The sequence below is a fragment of the Episyrphus balteatus genome, chromosome X (genome assembly GCF_945859705.1).
Source record: "Episyrphus balteatus chromosome X, idEpiBalt1.1, whole genome shotgun sequence".
NCBI classification, from domain to species: Eukaryota; Metazoa; Arthropoda; class Insecta; order Diptera; family Syrphidae; genus Episyrphus; species Episyrphus balteatus.
In genome coordinates, this window is record NC_079138.1 from 3,178,694 (window position 1) to 3,205,863 (window position 27,170).

At 31.6% G+C, this 27,170-nt stretch overlaps 2 protein-coding genes across 4 annotated transcripts in view; both read right to left on the minus strand.

Moving 5' to 3' along the window:
• Positions 1-19,305, minus strand: part of LOC129920530 (G-box-binding factor) — a 29,553-nt gene extending 10,248 nt beyond the window's left edge. The window contains exons 1-2 of one of the 3 annotated variants that reach the window (XM_056001837.1): positions 18,636-19,305; positions 12,119-12,149 (exon numbers count right to left, since the gene is read on the minus strand). Coding sequence is in view for 1 of the 3 variants with exons in the window: in XM_056001835.1 (XP_055857810.1) it covers positions 18,636-18,669 (34 nt within the window). In the remaining 2 variants the exon portion in view is untranslated. Of the gene's footprint in view, positions 1-12,118; positions 12,153-18,635 lie in introns of all 3 variants that reach the window. The other 2 variants (XM_056001836.1, XM_056001835.1) reach the window with 2 other exon arrangements.
• LOC129920542 (vacuolar protein sorting-associated protein 29) overlaps positions 1-27,170 on the minus strand; it is a 501,662-nt gene that overhangs the window by 55,905 nt on the left and 418,587 nt on the right. The window lies entirely within an intron of this gene.

A 27,170-nucleotide genomic window follows, 5' to 3' on the forward strand; every position in this document is an offset into this window, starting at 1 on the left:
TCGAATATGTCAGAACATTTATAGGCGAGAAAAAAAATGACAGTTCAATTGCAACATCACTCATGTAAATGTATAGAATTACTTTCGAAAAGTTTTTTTCGAAAAAATTACTCTCTTCAACTTTGATTTTGAATAAACATTTAAAATAAATTTACTCAAATGTTTAAACAAATTTTGTACAATATAAACTGTACCTTCATTTGACTGAAAATAAAAACAATTTATTAATAAAAATGGAAATTAAATCGAAAAAATGGGAATGGAAACCCAAATTCAATTTTAAATTATTTAAAATGTGGCAATGTGATTTTCTAATCGTAATAGCCTAGCCATGAAAGTGCTTAAGGAACAACGCACTTAGTATCTCTAATCCACTTATTCAATCCAATAGAACTACATATGTATATTTTTGTTTTTTGTTGTTGTTGTTTTTTTTGTTGAGTTAACAACACAACGATGGCACTGCTGCTTTGGGTCTGAGTAAAGACCGCCAATATAATAATTCATCGTCGTCATCGCCACTAACAAACAACTGCAATACATACGTCTTGGGAACGTGACATTCGACAGCAGCGACCAGGCAGTAGTCCGAGTACTAGTATTCTCTTATACGCAAAGTAATTTTTTTTTTTTTGTTGTATTTCCGTACATATAAGCCAAACGCCATGCATACGGTTCTCAATCAAAATAATATTCTCAACTACTCGCATGGGGTTGCCTAAGTCTTATTTACATACCTGTCAAGGGTGATGCGAGGCATTCACCACCGCCTCCTCCTGGACGGACAGTGACAATTTCCACCATCCCTCAAAATTTCGATTTTTCTATATCTATACAAATTATAATTATATTTGTGTTATTCAATTAAACTTGTTGATCAGAAAGTTTTTCAGTTTTTTTTTTTTTTGTTCGTTCCTATGAAATTTGTGTTATTTTGTAACAACAAATAGGTAACACTATTATGAATAGTTGACTGATGGAGCGCATTTGTTGACAACACAGTGGGCTTTGGGGTTGAACCATCAGAAATAAACACGTGAGCCACGTGAGCGCCGGCCGCAGAGCCGATACGAGTAATTATATCGTTTTATTAAGGGGGCCAGCGCATACACAACACAATGGTGGTGTTTGTGACGCTCATTATTACGATTGCGATTGCGACCCGACTGTCGAACGTCAGAACTATTATGTAATGTAAACTAGAGATAACAAAGGTAAAAGCGTTAGAATAATGATAATTATTATAAAGTTTGTGTGTTTTCTGTTGACATAGTTCTCGTTGTTGTTGTTGTAGTAGTTTTTTTTAAGGTATTTTTTAATATGATGAGTGTGTTAATGAATGTGGGTGGGATTATTTGTTTATCAAATAAATGGAATGCAAGTTAATGCGAAATCACTAAATTTTACGGTAGAACTTAGTTCATAAATTTTGGAAGTCGGTTTAATAACTCACTCATAGATTTTGATCTTCAATTTATTTTTTATTCTGCCATTTTATTTTTCACTGTATAAATTTTTGGCATTTTTTTTTAAATAGTGGCAAGCAGCCATAAAAGAATGAACTTGCTCATTCTTTGTCATTTTATATGACAGTTGTTCTCATAATTAGTGGCAAGCTTTCAATCGTGTAAACGGGGCATTATGGTTTTGGATCAGAAAATTCCTTGGCAAAACATAATAAATTTGCAAGATGGCGTCATAAGTTTATGAAGTTTAATTTGTCAGTCATAAGCAACAACAATTTCCAAGACACAACAACAATTTCAATAGGGCAGCTGTCAAAAACTTAGGAGGCCATCTTTTTTACTGACCAAATGTTATTAAACGTCAAAAATCATTGCATTCGTCATTTGTGTGTACTTTTTGAAAAACGTAGTTTTGACATAATTCAACTCCAGTTCCAGCTACGATTTTTCACTGTGTTTATGAAGTAATACAGTTTATAGTTCCTAGCAACATTTTAACTCTCAACTTTTCTCAGTTTTCAATGGCAGCATAATATTTTGATTTATTATATTTGAGGTGCTTTTAAGTACACAGCAATATGAACCTCTCTTACATAAATGTCAAACTCTTTGATTTAATTAATAGTGGAATTCATGCAACGGTGTAAACAAACAGGTCTACCCCATATACAATTTTGACACATTTACTAATCTACTCTTCAAGCAAACGAGTCCGACCTAGGTCCGAATCGGCTCCGAATTGAGTCCGACCAAATGGAGAAATCAAACAGAACTCCGTTTTTTTTGCTTGAAGGGTACCACTTTTCTTATTCTTATAGCAAGAAGGATAGCTGTGTAAAATGTAAATGATCTTTTATAATTAAACTCTTAAGGTAGTACTATAATTGGATCAAGCAGTCGGAGGCAAATGTCAGATTCAAAGTTTTTATGCTCGTTTTCTTTGACTTTTTGATAAGTTTTCTTCCGTCGCCTCAACTTCGTCTGAAACTTCCGTCAATTATAGTTCTATCTTAAATCTTCCTTTCTTTCCAATGCCTAATCTATGCGAGGATTTTGCAATTTTATTTTTCGTCATTTAAATGCTCTGCCATTTAGTATAAATCCGTCATAATGTAGGCATGTACTTGATAATTTTAAATCTGCTCTGGTTTTCAAAATAAAAAGCTCACAAGCTCAGAAATCTTACTGTCTTGGTATGAGTTTTATCAAATGAAAGGCAAGGAGGGAATATTCATAGTCGTTTTTAAACCTTTTTTTTTCATAACTAACGCCCACATCAAGCTTTTAGAAAAAGAATAGAGAATTAAATAGGAGACTGTGGTATACCCGACAAACAATTTTGGTTCTATAAAGCTTTACAGATGCAATTGTTGCTTCTGTAAAGCATTATAGAAGCAAAATTGTTAGTAGGGTATCCAATGTTATTTGAATAGGATAAACTCCAGTCTTTCTTAGAAGCAGCTTAGACAGTGTATATGAATATGGCCCAAGGTTGTCGTCAGACTTCCATATCTTATAAACCAAAAGTACCTTATGATTGACACTTTTGACATTGACATTGAAAAATACGAAATTTTTCTAATGAGTGCTAATAAAAGTCCTGCATTCAAGTATTCAATAAATGTCCGTTCTATCGTTGAAATATGAACTATGTCCATCGAATTATATTTACATATTACATATTACTAGAATTATTAAAAAAAATTACATGCAAACAGCAATTAACTAGTAAAGCAAAATAAAGTAAAAAAAAAAAAAAATATTAATAAAAAAAAATTATCTCGAACTTGGAACAACAAATAAGAACAAAACAGCAATCACGTTTTCAAAACGTACGTTCAGGTTGTGTGCTTGTCAGTATTCACGTGTACACGCCGCTGCAGTTCTACTGACTTCTGACTTAGCGCTATTCAGTAATTCCGTGTGCTGTAATCAAATGCAAGCAACAAGCACCATCAGTTCCACTTAAGTTAAATAGATGCTCAACGCTTTAAATTCATATGCAATAGAGACATTCTATTTGTTTTACCTTACCTTATACAACACACAATAATACCTAACTGTCGTATCTCATTTGTCTTTGAAGTAAACTTTCAGTATTCAACGTTCAGGGGGAGATTCTGAATTCAACACAGAAAAGGTAGATATATAACATTATAACATAGCGTACGGAGAAAGTATGAAGTATAGTTTTGTTGTTTTGTTGTTTGATCTAATTTTATCATTCTAGTAACACTTAGTGCACAACTATATCTATATCTATTTTTAATTTTTTTTACTTTTACTCGTTTCTTTCTTTGAATTCGAATAAAAAAGATTCACATTGATGGCTTAACATTGGTGTACATCTATCAAGATAGATTTTACAACTCTTTCTCTGTTTCAACTTTTTTTTTTAGTATGTACTAGCACTTGTTTGCTATGTTTGTTTTTAGACTTTTAGACATATTTATTTGCACAGGGCTCAACTTTTAACAAAAATTCAATTAGGAGTAATCGTTGACATTGATTTTTGTAGAAAAAATTGTCAAATTAAGTCGAATTTTTCACAACCAAATTTTAATTTTTGAATTTGACATTTTCCAATAGTTTTCTTTGATTTTATAAAAGCGTTAAAATTACTTTCTTTTATGCTTGTCCCTCTACTTGCTTCATAATTTGATACAAAGTTGACTTGTGCATGGACCTGGCAAAAAGATGACTGATTTTTTATTTATGTTTAGGCTTATTACGCAGATTAAGATGTCATACAAAATTCTCTCCAAAGTTAAGCCGCGCAAAATTTGGAGAATTTCAGCCGAATTGTGCGCAAATCGAACTAATCAATTACACTTTCATTACACAATTTAGCCCAGCTTAAATTTGGCGCGATCTCCGAACTAAGTTTTAATAGAGAAAAATGCAGGTAGTTATTGAAGCCTTTTGGAACACACTTATACATTAAGACTGGTTCCATACTTTTTGTGCACTTAATTATGAAATCTTTCAAATCCATAAGATTTGGGAGAAAATTCTGTCAGAAGGAAATACAATATCAAAATCTAGAACACTTGAACACAACATGCTTTAGAAATTATACTTCTTAATAATTGACTAATGTAGAGGCCTATTAATTATCAAAAAAATCTTATCACCAATTAAAAAACAAAATCTGAGTGAAAAAAAGAAACTGAATGGGTTAACAAACAGAACTAATTTAATACTGGGCAATAAATAAGCAAACAGACCTAGTATCTACTTGTCAAACGATAATTGACATATGAAAAAAATACTCCATATTTTGAAGTTTTAAAAATATAAATTTGAATTGTGTATAACGCGCCAAAAGAAGTTTAACTTCAAAAATCAAAAAGATTTTTTTTTGTAAGTAATTTGAATTTACCCAGGCTAACCAAAAGCACTTATTACTTATATCTAACCAATTTAACCATATACATTCATCTTGTGTGCGACAAATTACCGGCACTGTTTTACTTGAAGTTCAGTTAGAGTTTTGCAAACAAAAAAAAAAAAAAAAAAAAAACTTTTGCCTCTAATAAAAATTAAGGTCAGTGAAATTTATGCAAAACATTTCTTGACACTTCCCGTTTTTGTATCTACACACCTCTCTATAAAAAGATAGACACATGTTGGCCGGCATTAGTTTTTTTTTTTGGTTGCATGTTGCAAGTTGCAACTAACATAATATTCATTGAGAGAAAAACGAGAAAAAAATCAAGGTTGCAACAACATGATTGAATTGATTCCTTAACATTTTTTTTTTTTTTGTATTTGTATTGTGGGTATATTGACATAGATAGTGTATGATCGAATTTGCTGATGCTAAAGAAGTGAAAGGCAATGAAACTTTTCTCAACAGATGATTGGCCCAGAGAAAGAAGGCTTGGACTAGATTTCAAACGGCTATCGTTTAGTGTTGGTTTTCGTGAATTAAGGAAATAAATGTATTTAGGTAGGTACCTATTGAGAATTTTTTTTTTTAGGTAGCAAATGTTTTAACGGTTTTAAGGAATGTGAACAAAACTATGAAAATTATTATTGGAGAGAAATTCTCGAATCAAGTCACGATTCAAAAGTGACAAGTACCTATTATTTTGAAGGAATTGTAACTGACAATAGAAAACTAGTAAAAATTAGATTCATATTAATTTTTTTTAGGACTAGATATATTTCCTAATTGAATCATTTATTTTGAAAACATGATAAGTCAATGGTTTTAAGTTTTTCAGGAGAAGAGTAAAAAACGATCTATTTTTTGTAATATATTCTGTAGAAGATCTCTAAGAATTTTTTTTTTTCAAATACGGCAAATAATATGGCTTTTCCTTTTTTCGAAGTTTTGTGAAAAAAAAGATTAAGAAACTGGTCCTAAAAAATCATTTTGACTCAGACAAGTTGAAGTTTAGCGTTCAGAGACTTTTAAAGTTAAACCGGTGTGGTGCCTTTAACGTTACGTTAAAAAAATTATGCAAGTTTCGTATCTTTGATTGGATAGCTGTTAAAAAATCCTTCCAATTTAGGCATTTATATTCAAAAGTTGACTGGAAAGTTAGGCAATAAAAATCTCCCTAACTCGATTTACTCGTGTACCTAATTTTCCGTTCCGAAAATGACGTTGACTAAATATTTTGTCCCTAATGTTTTCTGAACGTGCCCATTTTCATCGCGCAGTTAATACCAATTTCGTTTGGTCTAGAAGTACTTATTCCCAATACTTCCAGCGCGTACTGTCATCGTTTGCAGGCTTGTAAAAGAATGCAATCTTTTGTGAATGCAGTCATTGCCATTCAGTTACACAATTCCAACAAAAGATTGCATTCATTGACTTACACTTGAGACTTAGACTTCAAATTTTGCAATCACCAATCATTTTCCATGAAATGATTGCAATCTTTTTTTTTCCCCAATCAATTGACTGCATTCAAATGATTGCAGTCTTTTGGGACTGCATGCAGTCTTTGCATTCTTTTTGCAATCTTTCCATTCCTTGGCAGTCTTTGCATTCCTTGGCAGTCTTTTGCATTCATTTGCAGTCTTTTGCATTCATTTGCATTCTTTTGAATTCTTTTGAATTCTTTTGCATTCTTTTGCATTCTTTTTGCATTCTTTTGAATTCTTTTGCATTCTTTTGCATTCTTTTGAATTCTTTTGCATTCTTTTGCATTCTTTTGTATTCTTTTGAATTCTTTTGCATTCTTTTGCATTCTTTTTGCATTCTTTTGCCACACCCACACCAAACGTATGGATTTCACAAAAATTTTAACATTTTTTTAGTTCAAGGATGAATTTGATAGTTTTAAGAATTAAGTTAACCACAATGGTATTATATAAACATATGATACATGATTTCAGAGATATGTTTTTGTTAAGATTGTTAATGATTAATGGATATAAAAGCCTTCATGCTAAATTTGGTTACTCTACCATAATTTTTAAAGGTTTTTTGGTAGTAAGTTTGCAAGTGTTTTGATAATATAGGTTGAAAGATGAAAAAGAGTTAAAACTTTTTTTTAGAGACGTCAGATTTCCTGGATTTCAGTTTTTTTTTCATCATTGAATAATACCATTGTCTATTATTGCTTATTTCCAAAATCTTAATTTTGTGGTTTGGCCTTAAAAATCACGACCTCCGAACATGAGATTTTTGAGGTAAGTTATAGAATGCCAAAACGAAGATATTAAGCAAAAAAAATATTATTATTAGAATTCATTCCGAGGCATACCCCTTTTTCACTGTATTTGACTGTACTATTACTCCTGCACAGACAATGATACTATAGTTCATCCTTGAACTAAAAAAATGTTAAAATTTTTGTGAAATCCATACGTTTGGTGTGGGTGTGGCAAAAGAATGCAAAAAGAATGCAAAAGAATGCAAAAGAATGCAAAAGAATGCAAAAGAATGCAAAAGAATGCAAAAGAATGCAAAAGAATGCAAAAGAATGCAAAAGAATGCAAAAGAATGCAAAAGAATGCAAAAGAATTCAAAAGAATGCAAAAGAATGCAAAAGAATTCAAAAGAATTAAAAAAGAATGCAAAAGACTGCAAAAGAATGCAAATGAATGCAAAAGACTGCCAAGGAATGCAAATGAATGCAAAAGACTGCCAAGGAATGCAAAGACTGCCAAGGAATGGAAAGATTGCAAAAAGAATGCAAAGACTGCATGCAGTCCCAAAAGACTGCAATCATTTGAATGCAGTCAATTGATTGGGAAAAAAAAAAGATTGCAATCATTTCATGGAAAATGATTGGTGATTGCAAAATTTGAAGTCTAAGTCTCAAATGTAAGTCAATGAATGCAATCTTTTGATTGAAGTCATTAAAGATTGCATTCAAAAAAGATTGCAATCTTTTACAACTCTGCGTTTGACACTAGATGACAGTTCTACTTTTTAAAAGAAGAAAAACTCGTTCAGTATGTAAATGCGATATAAAAGCCTGGACGCACCTACACGCTCACATAATTTAAATGTCAAAATTATACGGTTTCAAATAGTCAAAGGTTTATGTTTAATAAATATTAAACAAAAAAAAAAAAAAAAAAACGATCAAGTGCCAACCGATGCACACAAAAATTCTCAAAGAAAAAGAATAAGCTTAAAACTAGCACAACCATCATCAAAGTTTCTAACTCACGGTCGCTGTCTGGCGATTGCCAAAAAAGCGCACTTTTCACCTCTTATTCTCTTAGCTCTTACTATTCCAATGGCAATACGAATACGTAAAACTATTTTGTGGTTATGACACACTTTTTTTTTGAGAGTTTCAGTGTCAATGAACTTGTTTTTTTTTTTTTTTTCATGTGTAGCAAGCAACACAGTGCTAGGGCTTTAACCACAACCGAAAAATAATGAAATAAACAAAAAAAAAAAAAAAAAACTGGATGAGGTTGACGAACTTTTTTGTTTTGTTATTATTTTTCGCTTTTTTATTTGTTTAAAAGTGTGTCATAACAGAGAGATACTTTGTAGTGTATAACGATTACATATTTAAGACCATCAACATTCTGTTTATATTTTTTTTTTTTTGTTTGTTCGTTTGTATGAGAGGAACTTAAAAAGTTCTTTCAAGAAATGAAATTGGGTTGCATGAATAAAGTTAGTGTATTAGTGTTACCTCTTTTTCGTGTATATTTAAAAAAAACTCTCCCACCGATTTTTTTTTTTTTGAGATTATTACATTATGGGTTGGTAGGTAACGTAATTTTTTTGTTTGTTAACTTTTCATTATATCTTCCTCACACAGATGTCATTTCAAGACGTTCTACATTTAAGTTTATGAATATAATATTATTTAATTTATTGTTATTAGGTCATGTATGTAAGGCAAAATAGAACACACGAATAAAAAATAGTAGGGGTATTCATGGAACGGTGTAAACTCTTGGTAACCCTGGTAAAATAATAAAAAATGTGGTAAATGAACTGTCAAATCCATGCAAAATTTTGACACATTAATTGGCCCCACGTTGGGCGCCAATTGTTGCAATTTTTATTTCACCGATCTTTTACGTTATTTTATTATTATTATTATTTTATAATTGAACTTTAATGAAAAACAAAACGAAACGCGAATCTAATTAATTAATTATTTTATAAAGCAAACAAACGAAAGCACCTGCGTGCAGCGCGACTTTATGAAATTAATTTTTATGATGCAAATGACAACTGTCAAACAATGAGCGCGTTCGATGAAATAAAATATGCAAACATACAACAAAATTATGCTGTATCCCGTAGCTCAGTGTGATGGGGTGGGTTCAGACTTTTTGATATACTTTATTAATCCGTCCGATTAATAAAATGTATCAAACAACAATAAAAAAAATACACAACAATAAAAAAAATTATCTAAATGGAAATTAAATAAAAGTAAACACAGGGTGTTACTTCTACTTACTAGGGTGGGCGCCAGGAAACTTTTTAAATGGAAGTTTACCAAAACCAGACCTAAACTGAAAAGTAATCTTCAAAAATTGAAAATAAAAGAAATGAATTTAGGTATTTCCTAATTGGAATTTAAGAAATTTTATTTTTAAAGACTGGGAAACCTTGGTAGTCCTGGACAAAAACCCAGTATCTTTTCGAAAACAAGAAAAAAATACAATAATAATTTATTTGAAACGAAGAATGAAATTCAAAATGTAGATATGCAAAAAAATAAAAGAAAACCAAAAGCAAAAGTAAAATTACAATTCCTTTGTGCCAAAAAGACACAAAGCAAAACCACTTTGGGAAAGATCCCGAAAGACAACTGTAAGTTACAACGGTCGCGAGTCCCGCAAAATATCGGGATAAAACAAAACGGAGCGAAGGCCTAATCGGTCAACAAATTATTCCCACTTTAGGGCCACTCAAAAACGAAATTTAACCAACTAATATTTTCACAAATAAAACCAAATACTTATCTCAAAAATTGAATCCTTTATCCTGGTCAATATCCCCGACAAATTTCCTCCCTTAAAATGGCTCTATCGGACCTCCTCCGAATTAAAATTTTCCTCCAAAATTTTACCACAAAATATTCGCCCCAACTGGACTTATATTTTCTCAATCGCAAGTTAACTCTCAAAAATAAAATCGCAAAAATCGTAATAATTTTTCGTTTAAACTTTTCACCACTAACTCGCTTAAAAGTCTTCCAAGAAGTGAAGTAATAATGGCGGGCCAAAACGAACATGCCGACACGACCATATGGTCATCCTCTTCTGATCTTAGTGCATGGAGGTTTTCTGTCTCGGTCTAGCAACAGCACCCTGCCTATTGGCTAGCGGCCTGCTCCGATGTCGAAAAACCATCGCATGCGATCTCATGCGTTGGTGATATTCTCACCAACAGTGGCTCAGTGGACGCATTCAGCCCGCTTCCGCCAATTCCATTTAAAAAGAATTAAACGAGAAACTATTTAAAAATCACGCAAAGTCCCCAGCCCAAACCGGCCCAGAACTAATAAATTGGAGGAAAATATTTCTTCTAGACGGAGTCACGACCATTTACATTTTCAAATTAAACCGCGAGAAAGGATTCAAACGCGAAAATTAAATAAACTAAAACCGTAGACCTTCGCGCAGACAATTAGGGGAAGGGAAACACATCGCGAAGTGGTTTTACTTTTTGTGCAAGGCACTTATGTTGGGCACTCGGCCATGCTAAATTTATGTTGGTGAATTATAATTCACATTTACGTTGGGCATGGGTAAATACTTCATGCCTTTATATCCTGGGTGAGTCATCTCTCACAAACATATCACATGTATCTTTCTTCAAGTAATTTTATGGACCGCCCGTCCAAATAGATATAATATAATTCTCAAAAAGTATGGACCGCCCGTCCAATACTGACTTTATAGTCTGTGTGAACCATCAATCACACGTCACACTATATGTTGTAATGTAAACCTGTTTTGTTTGCTTTTCCAAGATACTCAAAGAACAAGCTTCTGGCTGATGGACCAGGTCTCTAATAATCTCTTCGAGCATTTTGGAGCAGCAAAAGAATGGGATTCAAGGAAATAATTAAAAGGGAATGGAATGGGAAGGTAAAACTTGTTGTGGTAAAATTTACCGCAACACACTTAACCACGTTTACCGGGTTTACATAAAGTTTACACCGTTTCATGAATACCCCTAGTAATAGCCTATTTTACTATACCCTTTAAAGCCAGAACTATAATTGTCGGATCGTCGGATGCAAACAGAGGGGAACAGCGCACTCGACGGATGAAAACTTGTCGAAAATACAAAGAAAACAACAACAATTGACAGTAGCTTCCGACTCCATCCGCCAATTATGGTTCTGGCTCAAAGCCCCAAGGTGCACCTAGTTTTTAAATCAACTTTTGAATGACATGAGTCGGAACTGGAATAGCTGTCAAAATATTGTACGTATATGCAAATGCATGAATACGTCTCGAAAGAAGTAGATGTAGAATCGGAGCTGCAACATTTAACTTTAACTTTTACTTACAACACTTTTGACGTTTATCTTTTTTATATCTTTTAAATTTTGATTTTTTTATTTTGCTAGAATAAAAATAAGTTTTTAGCTAAATAATATATAGATTATATTAAGCCACGTGCGCACTTTCTGAAAAACGTACGGCATGTTTTGACAGCAGGGGTATTTTTGTAAAGGTGTAAACTCTTGGCAAACCTGGTAAAGTGGTAAATGTGTCAAAATTTTGTATGAATTTGACAGTTAGTTTACCACATTTACCATTTTACCAGGTTTACCCAGAGTTTACACCATTTCATGAATATCCCTATCATTTCTAATTTCTGTTCCAGGTTGCAGATCCGGCTCATATTTTTAATCGTGTTCGTAGTAGGTATGTAATTTGTTTTTATTTTCCGAAATAGAATGTAGTTTTTATATACTTTTTCTATTCTCTAAGTTTTATTCCACCAACTTAAGCACTTAATTAAGGTCAATATTTACATTAAATAATATTAAATGAAAAATGAAATTAATGTTATATACTATTACAAAACAAAGCTAGATCTAATAAACACTCCGTGGCTATGTAAGGAGAGGTATTCATTAAATATATTTATTTCACAGAATGTTGTAATAAATCTTAGCAACGATTACACAAAAAAAAAAAAAAAAAACATGTTAATGTGATGCAAAATAAATTGAAAAAGTTCTTACCAAAATTGAATATTCAAACGATGCAGACAGTCTACTAGAATAAAAAAAAAAAAAACAAAGAAAGCCAAAAGTTACTACAAAGCAGTTTTGTTACTCTTTAAAAGTTAAATAATGACATAATGATGTTCCAGAGATCATTAACCTTCGTGTAAAGTTCCAACTAATAAAATTTGTGTCCTATAGAACCTTAAAGATGCTGCTTTAGCTTTTATAAAGCTTTATAGGAGCAAAATTCATAGTTGGAATATGGTAGGTATGTAAATGAGCATAATCTGAAAATCACTATGAACATATTCTAAATGCATTTAAATAGGTAGGTATATAATGTGAAAGCTGTTTACTTAATAGTTTGAACATAACAATAGCAGATGACAATATTTCTTTCGTTTTTATTTAATACCTCTTAATCATACTTTTTAAAGAGCTTTCATATCCTAACATTCTCTATTGGGCGCCATATATAACTTTCATCTGACATTAAGGAATAACACTTAAAGCTAAGTGGCTTAACTGCAACAAGTAATTAGCAAATCAAAAGTTACCAGTGCAATGTAATGGCATGATCAGTTCTTATAGATGATCAGTTCTTATAGATCTAAAAAAAATTCCTAAATAAAAAATAACAAGTTTTCTAGAAAAAAAAAAAAAACAACAAACATTTTCAACACAATTGTCGTATATTAACTCGTTGAAACAATCGGAAAAAGGTATTAAAGCTTCTTTAATATACAAAAAAGGAACTAGGTCAAATAACGTTATAAATACTCTACAATCCAATGTGGAAAGTCACAATAGAAAATGAACTCACTTCCTACAACAACAATAACAACAACAACAAACTAAAAAGTATGTTACCCACCACCACAACTAAAAAAAAAAAAAATGGAAGAATGATAAGAGAAAACCATCAAATACGTACACTGTTCAAACCCGAGCAGTGGGTCAGAGAAGAGAGGAAAAAACAAAAACAAAAAAAAAAAAAAACAAAACACATAGATACAAAACACAAATGCAAGAAATTTTTTCATGTTTGCCCGTTGCCCGTACTAACTTATATGTGTATGCACAAAGAGAAAGTGTTATGACCAAAACTAACTCACAGAAAATGTGCATTTTATCGCGCATAAAGTCTTTCGGCTTGGCCTACAAAGGCATAAACAAGCCAAGTTTCTTGTAACCAACCGAACGAACGAACCAAACCATCATTATTTTCTTCTTCTTCTTCTTCTTTATTAAGCGGAGCATGTACTTAAACCGATCTTTCTTAACGGCTAAAGTAGCAGTGACGGGCGACGACGATGACGGTGATGGTGGCAGCGCGCGCGGCCGCGTTGCTTCATTGCTTCTTTACCATCAGGCAAAGTCAAGGCAACACGACAACAAATATATTTCAATGGCATCACTGGGTTGCCATGTAAAAAGTGTTTTTCTTTTTTAAAATATTGATATTTTATTTATAAGGAAACCAAGATGGCTACGCCGAATGTTCTCATTGCATTCTTATTTGGGATTAGGGACTGTATACAAAATGATGAACGAACAGTCTAGGATGTTAAAATTTTAAAATAGTTTCCAAGTGATTGAGGGTTATATGCGTGTGGTGCCCCCTCTAGAGTCATCGTGTCTAGAATCAAACATAAAAAAGTTTTATCAAATTTTCTGTGTAAAAATTGACGATTGCACAGAGATAACCAAAAGAAATATAAAATGGCGGATAGATAATAAAGCTGTCATATGTATGTCATATCTGTCACAACTGGATAACTGGTGATGAGAGCGCCACCTAGTGCTACGAATTTGAAGAATGGAAGGGTGGGGTCTCGGAGATAGGTGTGTGACAAAAAGACACAAACATGTAAAATAGAAGATCGGTTTGTCTGTTATGTTTGTTTTAATATTAAAGAAAAAAAAACACTCACTGCTTCTAAACTGACAATCAGTCTATACTTGTCATATTCACTGTCAATTATATGAAAATATTACTGACAAATTGCTGGATTTTCTATTTGTGGTGTATCATAATATTTTTCATGAAAGTATTATGGCATTGTAATTCTCAGTACAGTTGATTGAGAATTGGAAAGTTTGACATGCCAAAAATTGAAAAATTTTTATATTCGCCGCTATTTTACACTTTGTATCTACAAAATAAATGAAAAGCAATTGTTTCAATTTTCTAAGAACAGACGGCGCTGAGGTCGGGATTTTAATAACAATAATAACAACTTTGCTTTAATAAAGCTTTACCGAAGCAACAGCAGCATCTGTAACGATTTATAGAAGCAATCATTTTAAGTTCGGATAGCCTGCAAACCCCCTTTGTTGGCTACGTCACGTACAAAAGAGCTAGAGTATTTTAAACCATTTTTAAACGAGAACAGATGTAGTCTGAAAATGGAAGATGATATCAGGATATCTTTTACAACCAAAATTGAAAAAAAAAAAGAATTTAAAAGATCCAAATTTAAATACCACTAAAAGTCTATTAATAAAAAAAAAGAACATAACACTGTACAATAATTATATCTATAAGAATAACCAATTCCTAGATTCTTCTTCACAAATACAAATATAAACATAGGGCCCTGAACCTGAGTTCCTTCAGACAACAAAAAAAAAGTTAAGTCCTGGAGACGACGGCGACGACACATTCGTTCGCCGGTAGATACCCCTTAAAGTCTACAAAAAAAAAAAATTAATAAAAAAATAAAAAAAAAAACATTAACCAAAGAACATATACAATATACATGTGTGTACTTATGTATCTACCTACCTACACTACATAACTAAAACACAAATCACCTGAACAAAAAAAAAAAAAAAAAAAACTGCACTGATCCACTTCCACCTTCAGAGCGAAAAATTATCCTATAGTTTGCCTACTCGTTGTTGTTGTTTTTTTTTTTGAATTAATATCTCGCCTTTATAAAAGGTTTGCTCCAAGTTCTTTTGTTTTTTTTTTTTTTTTTTTGCTTTCTGTGTTCTTTTTGTCGCTGCCGCACTGCTGCCGAAACAAACCACCAAGCCCGCCACAGTAAGAAAACTGTGCAGCCTTGAACTTCTGTAAGAGCGCATTAACTTCATGACGGAACGCGCTGATATAACAGAAATACATAAAAACAAACAACAGCGGCAGACATACAATGCAGTTCATATTATTATATACACCCGTTATTTTTGTTTTTTCTTTGTTACTCAATTTGAAAGATAAAATAAACAAGTTAAATTTATTTTAAACATTTCATATTGTAGAACTTACGAATGCAACACGAAAATAATTGTGAACGAATAAATAAAAAGAAACTACTATAAGGCAATTATTGTGTAAACACCTTTAATTAAATAAAATATTTGCTGCATGTGGTGTGGCCTTAAAACCTTTCAAATAATAATGACACATTCAGAGAACATTAAGAACAGTATTTTAATTGGACAAGTAAATCGAGTAAGGGAGATTTTCTTGACAACTTTCCCAGTCAACTTTCCAATAAAATTAAGTTGGAAAGATATTTTTGACAGCTAACCAATCAGAGACGCAATAATTCGACAACTGCTTTGTTTTGAAGTTTTAATTCTTATCCGGCGTTTGTACGGAGTGAAAATTTACTTTTTGACAAGAATGTCAAAGGGATTAACTAAGAACTAACTTTTACTCATACAGAATACAAGGTAATATACACACCCGCCATTTTGATCACGTCACGTGTATTATAAATCGAATGTGAACACCGCTTAAAAATTAAAGGCGGGCATACTTGAATGTGTTATCTATGGAGAGCAACAAATCCAACACACAACCATAGACAAATATCTACCTAGATCGGAGACTTGCATATGTTTAATCTATGGAAACATCATATAAAAAAAATTTTAATGATACAGATGACGTCACAAAAACAGAAAGAGATAGGATAACCTTTTATTTTGTATATCATGGCTTGAACCTACTAAGTGTATTTCTCTAATAAAGAAGTAGGTACATTATAACTTCAATCGCATGTACCCTTTTCTTTTACTGAATTTAGGGTCTAAATTTGCTAAGCAGTTACTTTCCATGAATAAGATAAACTTAATTTTTTTTTAAGCAAAAACTAAGTTGGAACTTATCAAACCTTTAAAACGTATTGAGGGCAAATAGTGGGAACAATATCATATCATTGTATGATGTACAATTTTTTGAGAATCAAGCACATCTGATCAGTGCTTAGAAGAAAAGGTAACAGTAACCGTATGAAATTAGGACCAAACGAAAATTGAATTCATCAAATATTATTTTAACATGTGCCTAACTAAACTAACCACAGTGTAAAAACAATATTAATGCCAAAATAATTCACTTGAAAAATCCCTGACCCCAACCATTGACCGTCATCGTCACCACTTCACAACAAGAGACCACAACTGGTATGATAGTTATATTGCTGCCGGCCGCACCGGACGGTTTTTTTTTTTTGTTGTTCGTTATTTTTGTTGTTGTTGAGAAATTTAGTTTTTACAACAGACATGCAGCATATTTAATGGAACGTGAATGGTATATCGTCTCGTCTATAAATTCTTCTACACTTCCACTACCACTATATAATAATCATCATCATCATCATCATGCTATTAATGTTGGTAGCCGCCAGAGCTTTTTTAAACAAACCAACAAAAATGTATGAAGGGCACAAACAAATACAGAACAGTGGTGGCGACGGAGTTGCCTACTTGCTGTCAAAAAAAAAAAAAAAAAAATAAATGCATACAAATTGTGGTGGAGGATTTAGGGGACAAACTTCTCTGTTCAGAATAGGTAGTAGAAATTTGGGATCTAGTATCTTTTGGAAATTACTTAATATAGCTTTATAATGGAGAGTTAAAATAGTAAAGTAGTAGTGAAAAGTACCACCTAAAATCTAGCTTTTTACCGGACTAGGGTTTTTTTATATTTTGGGTGAAGATTCTTTGTTGTCTCATCTTTCTTCGATGAGAATGACTTTGAAGAATGTGTGTCAGCGACAACAAAGAAAAGACACAAGATAATCGTTACAAACAGAAGGAGACAACAGTTTTATAAAAAATAGCAAAAAAAGTTGAAAATTCTGATGTAATTTTTGACAGAATAATGCAGTTTTGGACAGACAAAAAAAAAAAAACAAAACTGCACAATATTTCTCTCAAAACAACTTTAACCGTAACTATTTAATCTTATGATAACGTAACTGAGGAAAACAACATACAACATTGAAACAACAAAATAATAAACAGAACGATGCTTGATCAGAGATATTGAAGTATGTTTGTAGAGCTGTCAATTTTTGTATATGTTCTCAAAAAAATAAAGTCTCTCCCACCTATTCAAAGTGTTCTGTTCTGCTGTCACGTTTGCATTGGGGTGACAGTTATTATGTGACATTTAATATAAATTTGTGATCTATGTTCCTTTCCTTAAAATATTTATTTCTCTAATTTATGCTTATATTTTTTACAGTAAAAGTTATAAATTTTAATGATATTCCAGATTATTTAAAGTTGTAATTATTCTTTAATGTCAAAATGACATTTACCTATATTAACCCAGCAGTTATATGTGCATTTAATCTAGATGCTACATGATATGCACGTCACGTAAAAGATTTAAATTTCTTATTTTTTCATAATGTTAGGTATGTTCATCTGTTCTTTTGTAACTTCTTAACTATTTTTAAGAATCTGAAGAATGAGACAGCGTTGAAATAGTCTTGAGTTATAGGATATGGTAATATTGCTAATAGCAACCTGTAGAGGACATAAAATGATGAAGTTAAGTCCTTAAAATATATATTAAATTTATTAAATTATATATCAAAATCAACTCAATACTTAAAAAACGTCAATTCGTATTGTTAACTTTTAACAAAGGAGCAATATGGTAAGTATGCATGCGGTTTTTTTTTTCATATGATTTCAATGCAAAGCAACGCAAGTCCATCATTGCTAGTAAATAAACAAGTACCTACCTACAAAAAAAAAAAAAAAAACAAAATTGAATCATCGAGACAAGTAGTATAGTAGGTAAGGTATATATGCCTATAAATATCTATCTAGTGAACCGAATATACTACACTTTTGCTTGCTAATAAAGTTTAAACAAGTGCAGCAGCGCCACTATCTACTACTTACTCACAAAGTCACAAACACCAATCGGCATCGGCACAAAACAAAAAAAAAACAAAAAAAAAATGTTCAACGCTTTTTCGAGTGTGCTTTTTCTACAACGCCATTGCACATGATGCTTTGCTTTGTTTTTAGCTTTGTGTTTTCGTGTTTGAAATTCTGATGAAATAATTTCTAGGTTTTTTTTTTGACAGGCAGGAAATACAAAACAAAGAACGTCATATGAAAATTTTTAAAAATACAAAAAAGTATCAGGAAAACAAAAATAATGTCAGCTCGTAGATATTATAATATAAGTATTGTATATAGATATGATAGAGGTTTGAGGTTGATAGAGCGTAGAGTTACACGGTTAGACCTAACTTCATTGATAAGTACTTACCGAATCTGCTTATATTTTGCCGGCTTATTGACATAAATGTTTGTTCTTTTGTTTGTTTGTTTTTTTTTTTTATAATTTCTAGAAGTTTTATTTTTTAAGCGGTGTTTTTTTTTCGAAAATTTATAAATAAATCACAAAATCACTTGGTGCTTTAACTTATTATATTAAAGCCGGCAAGTACCTAGGTAGGTTAAAAATTGTTGTTGTTAATATTTTTTTTTTTTTAAATACTAATTTCCTGATTTCGATTTTAATTGCAATTCAAATCACAGTCACAATCACTTTATTTTCCTTTTCGTTTTGTGAGAAGATTCTTTTGTATAAAATCTTTATTAATTGAATAATTTACAAAATAATATATTTCATAAAAAAAAAAAAAAAATCTTTGCTTGCACTTTGTTTTGTCTGCTCTATATGGATAATAATTCAATGGAATTCGAGGAGATGAAAGAACTTTTGAAGTATCTCGTCTCTCGTTGAAACACGACCGTGTGCGATACAAACAACTTTTGCACTGAGAAAAAGCACAAACAAAATATCTTCAGTCTAAAGTACACCAGCGAGACCTACACCCTACAGAAACAGAATTATTATTGTCAGAATGTAGGTATTGTAGTTAACTAGAGACGTAGACGTAGCCGACGACGAACAACGATGTTCGGCTGGCTGATTTTGACTTTAGTCATCGTAGTCATATAGCCTCTCATTTCTCATAGCACAAGCAAGCAGCCATCAGGCAGCAGCAGCAGCAGCAGGCACCACAGGCACTTGGCTTTTGGTTCGTTCGGTTCGAATCGGAGCTGAAAGCAATCATACAGAGTACGAGTAGAGAGAATATAGGTTTCTGTGTGTTGTTCGATACGAAAGGTATTATGATAAAGCATACGCCAAATCCGCCATATGAAATGAAATGGAGAAATTCTGTGTTGTGCTGTTTGCTGGCTTGTGTATTGAACAAAAAAAACAGATGCAAGTTCAGAAAATATAGATATTTTGTCTTTACAGAACGAAAGTCTACTCAGTGTATCTACACTTTTAAAGGAAAGGTAGGCAAAGAGTTACGACAAGTGTTGTTGTTGTGGTAGAGTCAAAGCAAAAAGATTCTTTTCTGACATTTTTTGTTTTTATTTTGTATTAATAATGAAGCAATAGGCTCTATAATAGTTCTTTTGAAAGTTAATTCTCTCGAGATTTATAAAAATTATTATTTTTTGGCAATAGCTAATATAGGTTAAATTAGTACCCACGTGTGTACAGCGGCTCATCCCACCCAACAAGCAATTATGCTTCTGTAAAGCTTTATTGGTGCTTCCATTGCTTCTGTAAAGTCTTATACAAGCAAAATTGTTTGTTGGGCAGTTGGGATGGATGGAGATATTTCAGGAAACAGAGTTTGAAAAGGGGCCTCCGACACGCCAGAGTCCCAACTGAAGACAATGCAGAAAAGCCAACTTATTATATAAGTAGGTAGGTAACGAAGTTAAAATATAAGATATTTGACAGAATTTAAAAAAAAAAATTATATTCTTCAGGTAGCCAGCCACATAATATTTCAACTTAACAAAAAAAAAAAATAGTACTTCAGGGGCCCAAAATATTAATAATGTTAGGGCCATAAAAACAATAACTTGAATAATCTTAGCGATCAACAAATGATATATCAGAGGCCCCAAAAAAATGTAGGGTGTATACTTACTTTTTATATTTGTTTTATTTTCTATAGCCAAAGGGGCCCCAAAATAAAATCTTACCCCGGGGCCTTGGCAACTCAACGTACGCCTCTGGGTTTGAAACAAGTTTTCAAACTCATTTTTTACAGATATGAATTCACTGTGAACAGACTCATTCATTTTTCAAAGATTTTTTGGAAAAAAAACTCATTGTCAAAAATTTCCTCCAAATACATCAAGTGATACATCAAAAAAGGGTCTCTTTGAGCTCTATTGATAACTGAAAAACGAATGGTGTTTTCGTTTGGTAAGAAAATCAATTTATTTTTTGATCTAAATCTGTCAAAAAACTGTTGTTGCTACTACTTAATTCGAGTTGAACAGATCAAAAATTGTTTTTTTGACAGATCTAGATAAAAAATAAATTGATTTTTTTACCAAACGAAAACACCATAAAGTTTCTTGGATGGTCTGGTTGCTGAATTATTTGCAATTGAAAATATTGGTTTTGAGCTTAAAAAGAATATGCCTACGCATTTATATAAAAAAATACATAGGACCCCGCACATTTTGTATGGGAAGTGGCCCTCGGTGAAATTGTCTGAAATTTGAGTATGTTGTTCTCTTGAAGCTCTTGATCAGAAAGCGGTATGGGTAGAAAGTCGAAAAATGGACAGTTTTTAAGATAACGGGTTTTTTTTCCGATGACTATCTCATTTTTTAGTGGAATTCATAGGTTTTTAGGGTCGCTGAATCCAAATCTGAAGTCCATTTAGCCTCATCAGGTCAGGTTTTCAAGAGAACCTCAAAAAGTGTCACAGCCTCAAACAAATTTTTTTTTTTGATTTGGGAGTGCGCCTGTATTAATTATATGTTTTTTGGGTCGCTGAACCCGGATTCGAAGAGTTTTTCATACCAGTGATTCAAAAATTTAATTACACTATTTCAAGACCGTAATAAACCAAGACAACCTTACAAAATCCCAAATTGTCAATTTTGCTAGTGACAGTTTTACAGTGACCCGTAAATTATATAAATCCTAATCCTATCTTCTTTCACTTTTAAAACTCTACCAAAATCTCTTACAAAATTTATTTCATATGAAATATTTGAAGTAACATTAAATAATCAGCTAAAAATATTTAAGACCCTATACTTCGTGATGCCCTACTTATAGAACATTTATTTTTGTTTCATTATTTTTGGTTCTGTCATTCATATGTAACCCAGTGCCAATTACAAACTCGAATTAAAAAAAAAAAAACTCAGTAAAAAAAAGAAAACAGACAAGTTCAAGTAATCATACATAATGCTCTCGTGTGTACATCTTGAAATTAGGTCAAAGCCAAAACCAGAACTACTCGTTGTTGTCGTCATAAAGTTCAGCGCGACTGGAAGATTGTACAAGAGATAACATCATCTAACACACAAGAGTAAGCCAGTAGTGTTGCGGTCGGTATGTTACAACTTTAAAAGAAAAAAAAAAAAAATAAGAAGAAACGGAGTATACAGTACAACCTAAGCATATTGAAAGATTGTGGCTACAAGTACACATTCCAATTTCTAGCTTCAACTTTTCTTGCTATTGGTTGTTATAGAGTTCCTGTGTGCTCTTGCCAACTATGAAACAACTTTTAAAAGTGCATTGTGGGTGCTTCTCACCTAGGTGTGATTTTTTTTCTGCAAAGAAGAAGTTTAAAAAAATTAAGTCAAATTTTATTAAAGTTGACCTTTATACTAAAAACACCCAGCTTTTATTTTTCAAGGAAGACTTTTCTTTACTTTCCACTTCTTCAGTCAACTTTCCATAACAAATTAGAAACTCTAAGTTCGATTATCTTTTCAGTCCCAAACATTCTGAACATTTATTCAACATTAGGGACTAAATATCATCATTTTCTCAGCGAAAATTTAGTTAGATTTTTAAAAAGAGTTAGGGATATTATGGTCTTTAGGAAGAAAGAATATTTTGGAAAGTTGAACAATCAAAAATTTTTCCAACCTTTCCAATGGGCACTTTCAGGACATATTAGGGACTAGTCAACGTCATTTTCTGAATGAAAATTTATGTAGACCAGTCAATCGAGTTAGGGAGATTTTTCTTGTGTAATTTTTCAGATAATTTTCCAAGAAGTTTTTGAATTAAGATTGTGTATCTTGTAGTAAAGATACCGTTATGTGAGATATATCAAATTAAAGGTCATATTATTTTTATTTGAAATAAAGCTAAACCAATTTTATATGTACTCTGGATCAAAAGATATAACGTTTTAAGAAAAAGAATATCTTTTCACCGTTATCTCAGGATTGTGAATATGAAATTAATTGACATTTTGTACAATTATCGTTCATTCTATTACCTATCTACAGTATAAATTTTATTCATCTAGCTATTAAAACAAAAAAAAAAAAGTTAGAATCAATTGATTTTTCCTGTGTTTCAAATCACTATGATACTAAAGAAGTTTTCACTTCAAGAAGAACAACAACAAACTGCTATACCTTTCAAAGATTCGCAACTCGATGCGATTCAGCAATTGCCATGGAATGGTCTAGGTCTAGCGAGAACTAAACTGTGGAATAAAACAAAAAAAAAAAACAAAAAAACGGACAAAAAGATGGTAGGTACTTAACCAAGAAAAATAAAAAGAGAGAGTTTGATTCAGAACTTTTGTGTCCTTTGAAACGGCATGATCGTAGTGTTGTTCGCTTTTGCTGGTATGGTTTTGCTATTGCCAATAACAGGATAAAGCAAAACATACAAGAAGAAAGACTTGAGGTTGTTTTTTAGGTCATTCTTTTACAGACGCGAACGTTTACTCGTTCAATCGCCAAGCATAAACTTTAATATAACTTTCTCCGGTGTGGGTTTTTTTTTTTTTTTTACTTCTTTTGGTGTCTATTTGCCTTACATCTTTTTTTTTTTTTTTCTTTTATATTTTCTTTTCAATCATTTGATAGTATTTTCTTGTATGAAGTCTTATTAATTGGGTTAGTACGGCAGAAATACAAGTATCCGAGTACATACCTACTTCGTTTTTAATGGCGTTTCACTGAGTTAGAGTATGAAGGTGAAGTTTAATAATAGAAAATTATTCACGTGATTATTTCATCGCGTTTTAATAAATATGTAATTGATTGATTCAAATAAATAGGTAGATCCAAATAACAAAGGAGGATTGATCTTGACATAATACAATTTGAATAAGAAAGTTAAAAGTTAAATAATACGATTATCAATATTTTAATTGTTTAACTTTGTAAACAAAAATATATTTAAATGCCTATGTATGCAGTTTTAAGAAGAGTTTGAAATTAGGTCAGTGGTTATTAACACTTGAAAAACTTCACCTATAGGCAATTATAGTAGGCACATATCTAAATGGGTTGTTTTTTAAATATATACAAGATGGGAATAGTCAGAAATTTATTCAATTATTTTCTGGAACATTTTTTTTTATTGTGCAGTACGTACGTTGGTGGCGTATACGTAACATTTTTTTTTCAGTCAAAAGTTGGATTTCCTGCAATTTTTGATTTTAATGTAGTTTAAAAGTTTGAAGAAAGATTTTCAATTTATTTTGCAGGAAAAAGTGGGTTACAACTACGCCATAAACGTAAAATTTTTTTCAATAGATAAGTTTTATTTCCCGAATAATTCTATACTTGAGATATTAAAGTTTGAAGGTGAAATTTCACTAAGCCGTAAACGAATAATTTCTTTCGCACTCCTACACAGTTTATGTCTTAAAGCTCGAAGGAAAATTTCCAACTGAATCTTGTATAAAAACTGGGTCACTGTGGCGTATACGTATTTTTTGAAATAAAATAAATTTCCTGTATAATTTTATATTTTTAGTTTGAGAATTCAACAAAATACGTAAAAGTAATTTTTTATATATACTTTTTTCTTAGGAATAAGTCGGTCTTTAATCCGTAAGCGAATAATTTCTTTCGTTTTTCTACATACTTTCTGTCTTAGAGTTTGAAGGAAAATTTTCAGCTGCATGTTGTATCGAAAGTGAATCACGATACTTTTTTCCAGTAAAACAAATTTATTTTCCGTCCATATTTTTAACTTAAGAGTTCGGCAAAAACACAGCATTTCTCCGTGCAAAATATTTATAATTCAATATTGAAATCTAGAATTGATCTTTGATACTTTTAATATTAAATCGTTTTCCAAGTTGAACATGTTTCTTTTCTTTTGTACGAGTATTTCCAATATTGAAATTCTCTTTAAATAGTTATAAAGTGGGATGGGGATTAGAAATGTGTCCACTTTTGTTGAATTGTAGTCGTAACAGCTACTTAAAACAAAAAAACATGTTGTTAGTAGATTTAATAAGAAGAGCTTTACAAATTAAAATTTCTTCTTCAATGTTGTCATCTGCTTCAAAACGGATAAGTATCACAAAAAGGACATAGTCTGAAACATCTGTTTCAGACTATGTCTGAAAATCTGTAGGAAGATTATAATGTGTGGCGGTAGCTAAAATGTTTTTTCCTATGGAAGATGTCATGAACCCAAAAAGTTTAAAAAATACTGAACTAAAGAATAGCTATTTTTAAATATTTATTACCTAAAACAGCTAAATCGAAAGACATTTGATTATTTAAGTATTGATTGCAGTACTGAGATGTTTTGCCCTCATTTGTCTTCCTATGGTTATTTACTGCCTTTTCCACACATACATCTTCAATAGAAACACAGTGACGCACTTGTTTATAAATAAGGAAGTAAAGTGTTTCCTTAAAAAATAACATGAAAATTGTCCTTCAGGAAACCAAACATTTTTAACTGGAAAACATGTCACGTATATGCCCCAGTGAACCACTTTCGATACAAGATGCAGTTGAAAATTTTCCTTTACGTAAACGTCCACGGTTTTCTTAAACTAAAAATATAAAAATATGCAGAAAACTTAACTTTTTTCACTGGAAAAAATATCACGTATACGCCTCAATGAACTTTCGATACGAGATGCAGTTAGCAATTTTCCTTTGAATTCTAAGACAGCAACTATGTAGGAAAACGAAAGAAATGATTCTTTTGTGGCATAGTGGCTGACTTATTCCGTAGAAAAAAGTTTATACAAAAATAACTGTTTCCTTAAATAATAATGTCTTGAAAAATCTCCTTCGAACTCTTAATCTACAAATAGAAAAAAAAAAGAAAACTTAACTTTTTTTACTGGAAAAAAATATCACGTATACGCTCCAGTGAACTTTCGATACAAGATGCAGCTGGAAATTTTCCTTCGAACTCTAAGACAGCAGCTATGTAGGAAAACGAAAGAAATTATTCGTTTACGGTCTAGTGGCTGACTTTTTCCTAAGAAAAAAGTTTATAAAAAATATTACCTTTACGTTCACTGTTTCCTTAAACTGTTTTCTTAAACTAAAAATATAACAATTTGCAGGAAACTTTACCTTTTTTACCGGAAAAAAAATGTTACGTATACGCCACAGTGACCCACTTTCAATACAAGAAAGTGCAATTGGCAATTTTCCTTCGAGCTATAAGACTGTGGAAACTATGTAGGAAAACGAAAGAGTGACTGGCTTATTCATAAGAAAAAATAATGTGTTCAAAATCCTTCTGCGAACTCTTAAACTAAAAATATAAAAATATGCAGGAAACTTTACTTTTTTTACTGGAAAAAATGTCACGTATACGCTCCAGTGATCCACTTTATATACAAGATGCAGTTGGAAATTTTCCACGACCGACTTAGGAACTCCCCCAGGGGGTCACGGCCCACACTTTGAAAAACACTAGTCTACGGAATAAAGACTTACTTATTCCTTAGAAAAAAGTTTATAAAAAAAATATGTTCACGTCCACTATTTCCTAAAATAAAAGGTATGTTGAAAAATCTGCTTCGAACTCTTAAACTAAAAATATAAAAATATACAGGAAACTTAACTTTTTTCACTGGAAAAAATATCACGTATACGCCCCAATGAACTTTCGATACGAGATGCAGTTAGCAGTTTTCCTTTGAATTCTAAGACAGCAACTATGTAGGAAAACGAAAGAAATGATTCTTTAATGGCATAGTGGCTGACTTATTCCTTAGAAAAAAGTTTATAAAAAAAATATGTTCACGCCCACTATTTTCCTAAAATAAAAGGTATGATGAAAAATCTGCTTCGAACTCTTAAACTAAAAATATAAAAATATACAGGAAACTTAACTTTTTTCACTGGAAAAAATATCACGTATACGCCCCCAATGAACTTTCGATACGAGATGCAGTTAGCAGTTTTCCTTTGAATTCTAAGACAGCAACTATGTAGGAAAACGAAAGAAATGATTCTTTTATGGCATAGTGGCTGACTTATTCCTTAGAAAAAAGTTTTTTTTTACAAAAATAACGTTTACTTCCCACTGTTTCCTGTGTTGAAAAATCTGCTTCGAACTCTTAATCTAAAAATAGAAAAAAAAAGAAAACTTAACTTTTTTTACTGCAAAAAAATATCACGTATACGCTTCAGTGAACTTTCGATAGAAGATGCAGCTGGAAATTTACCTTCGAACTCTAAGTCAGAAAAATATATAGGAAAACAAAAAAAAATTATTCGTTTCCGTCTACGGAAGAAAGACTTACTTATTCCAAAGAAAAAAGTTTATAAAAAAAATATGTTTACGTCCACTGTTTCCTAAAATAAAAGGTATGTTGAAAAATCTGCTTCGAACTCTTAAACTAAAAATAAAAAAATATACAGGAAACTTAATTTTTTTCACTGGAAAAAATATCACGCATACGCCAAAATGAACTTTCGATACGAGATGCAGTTAGCAATTTTCCTTTGAATTCTAAGACAGCAACTATGTAGGAAAACGAATGAAATGATTCGT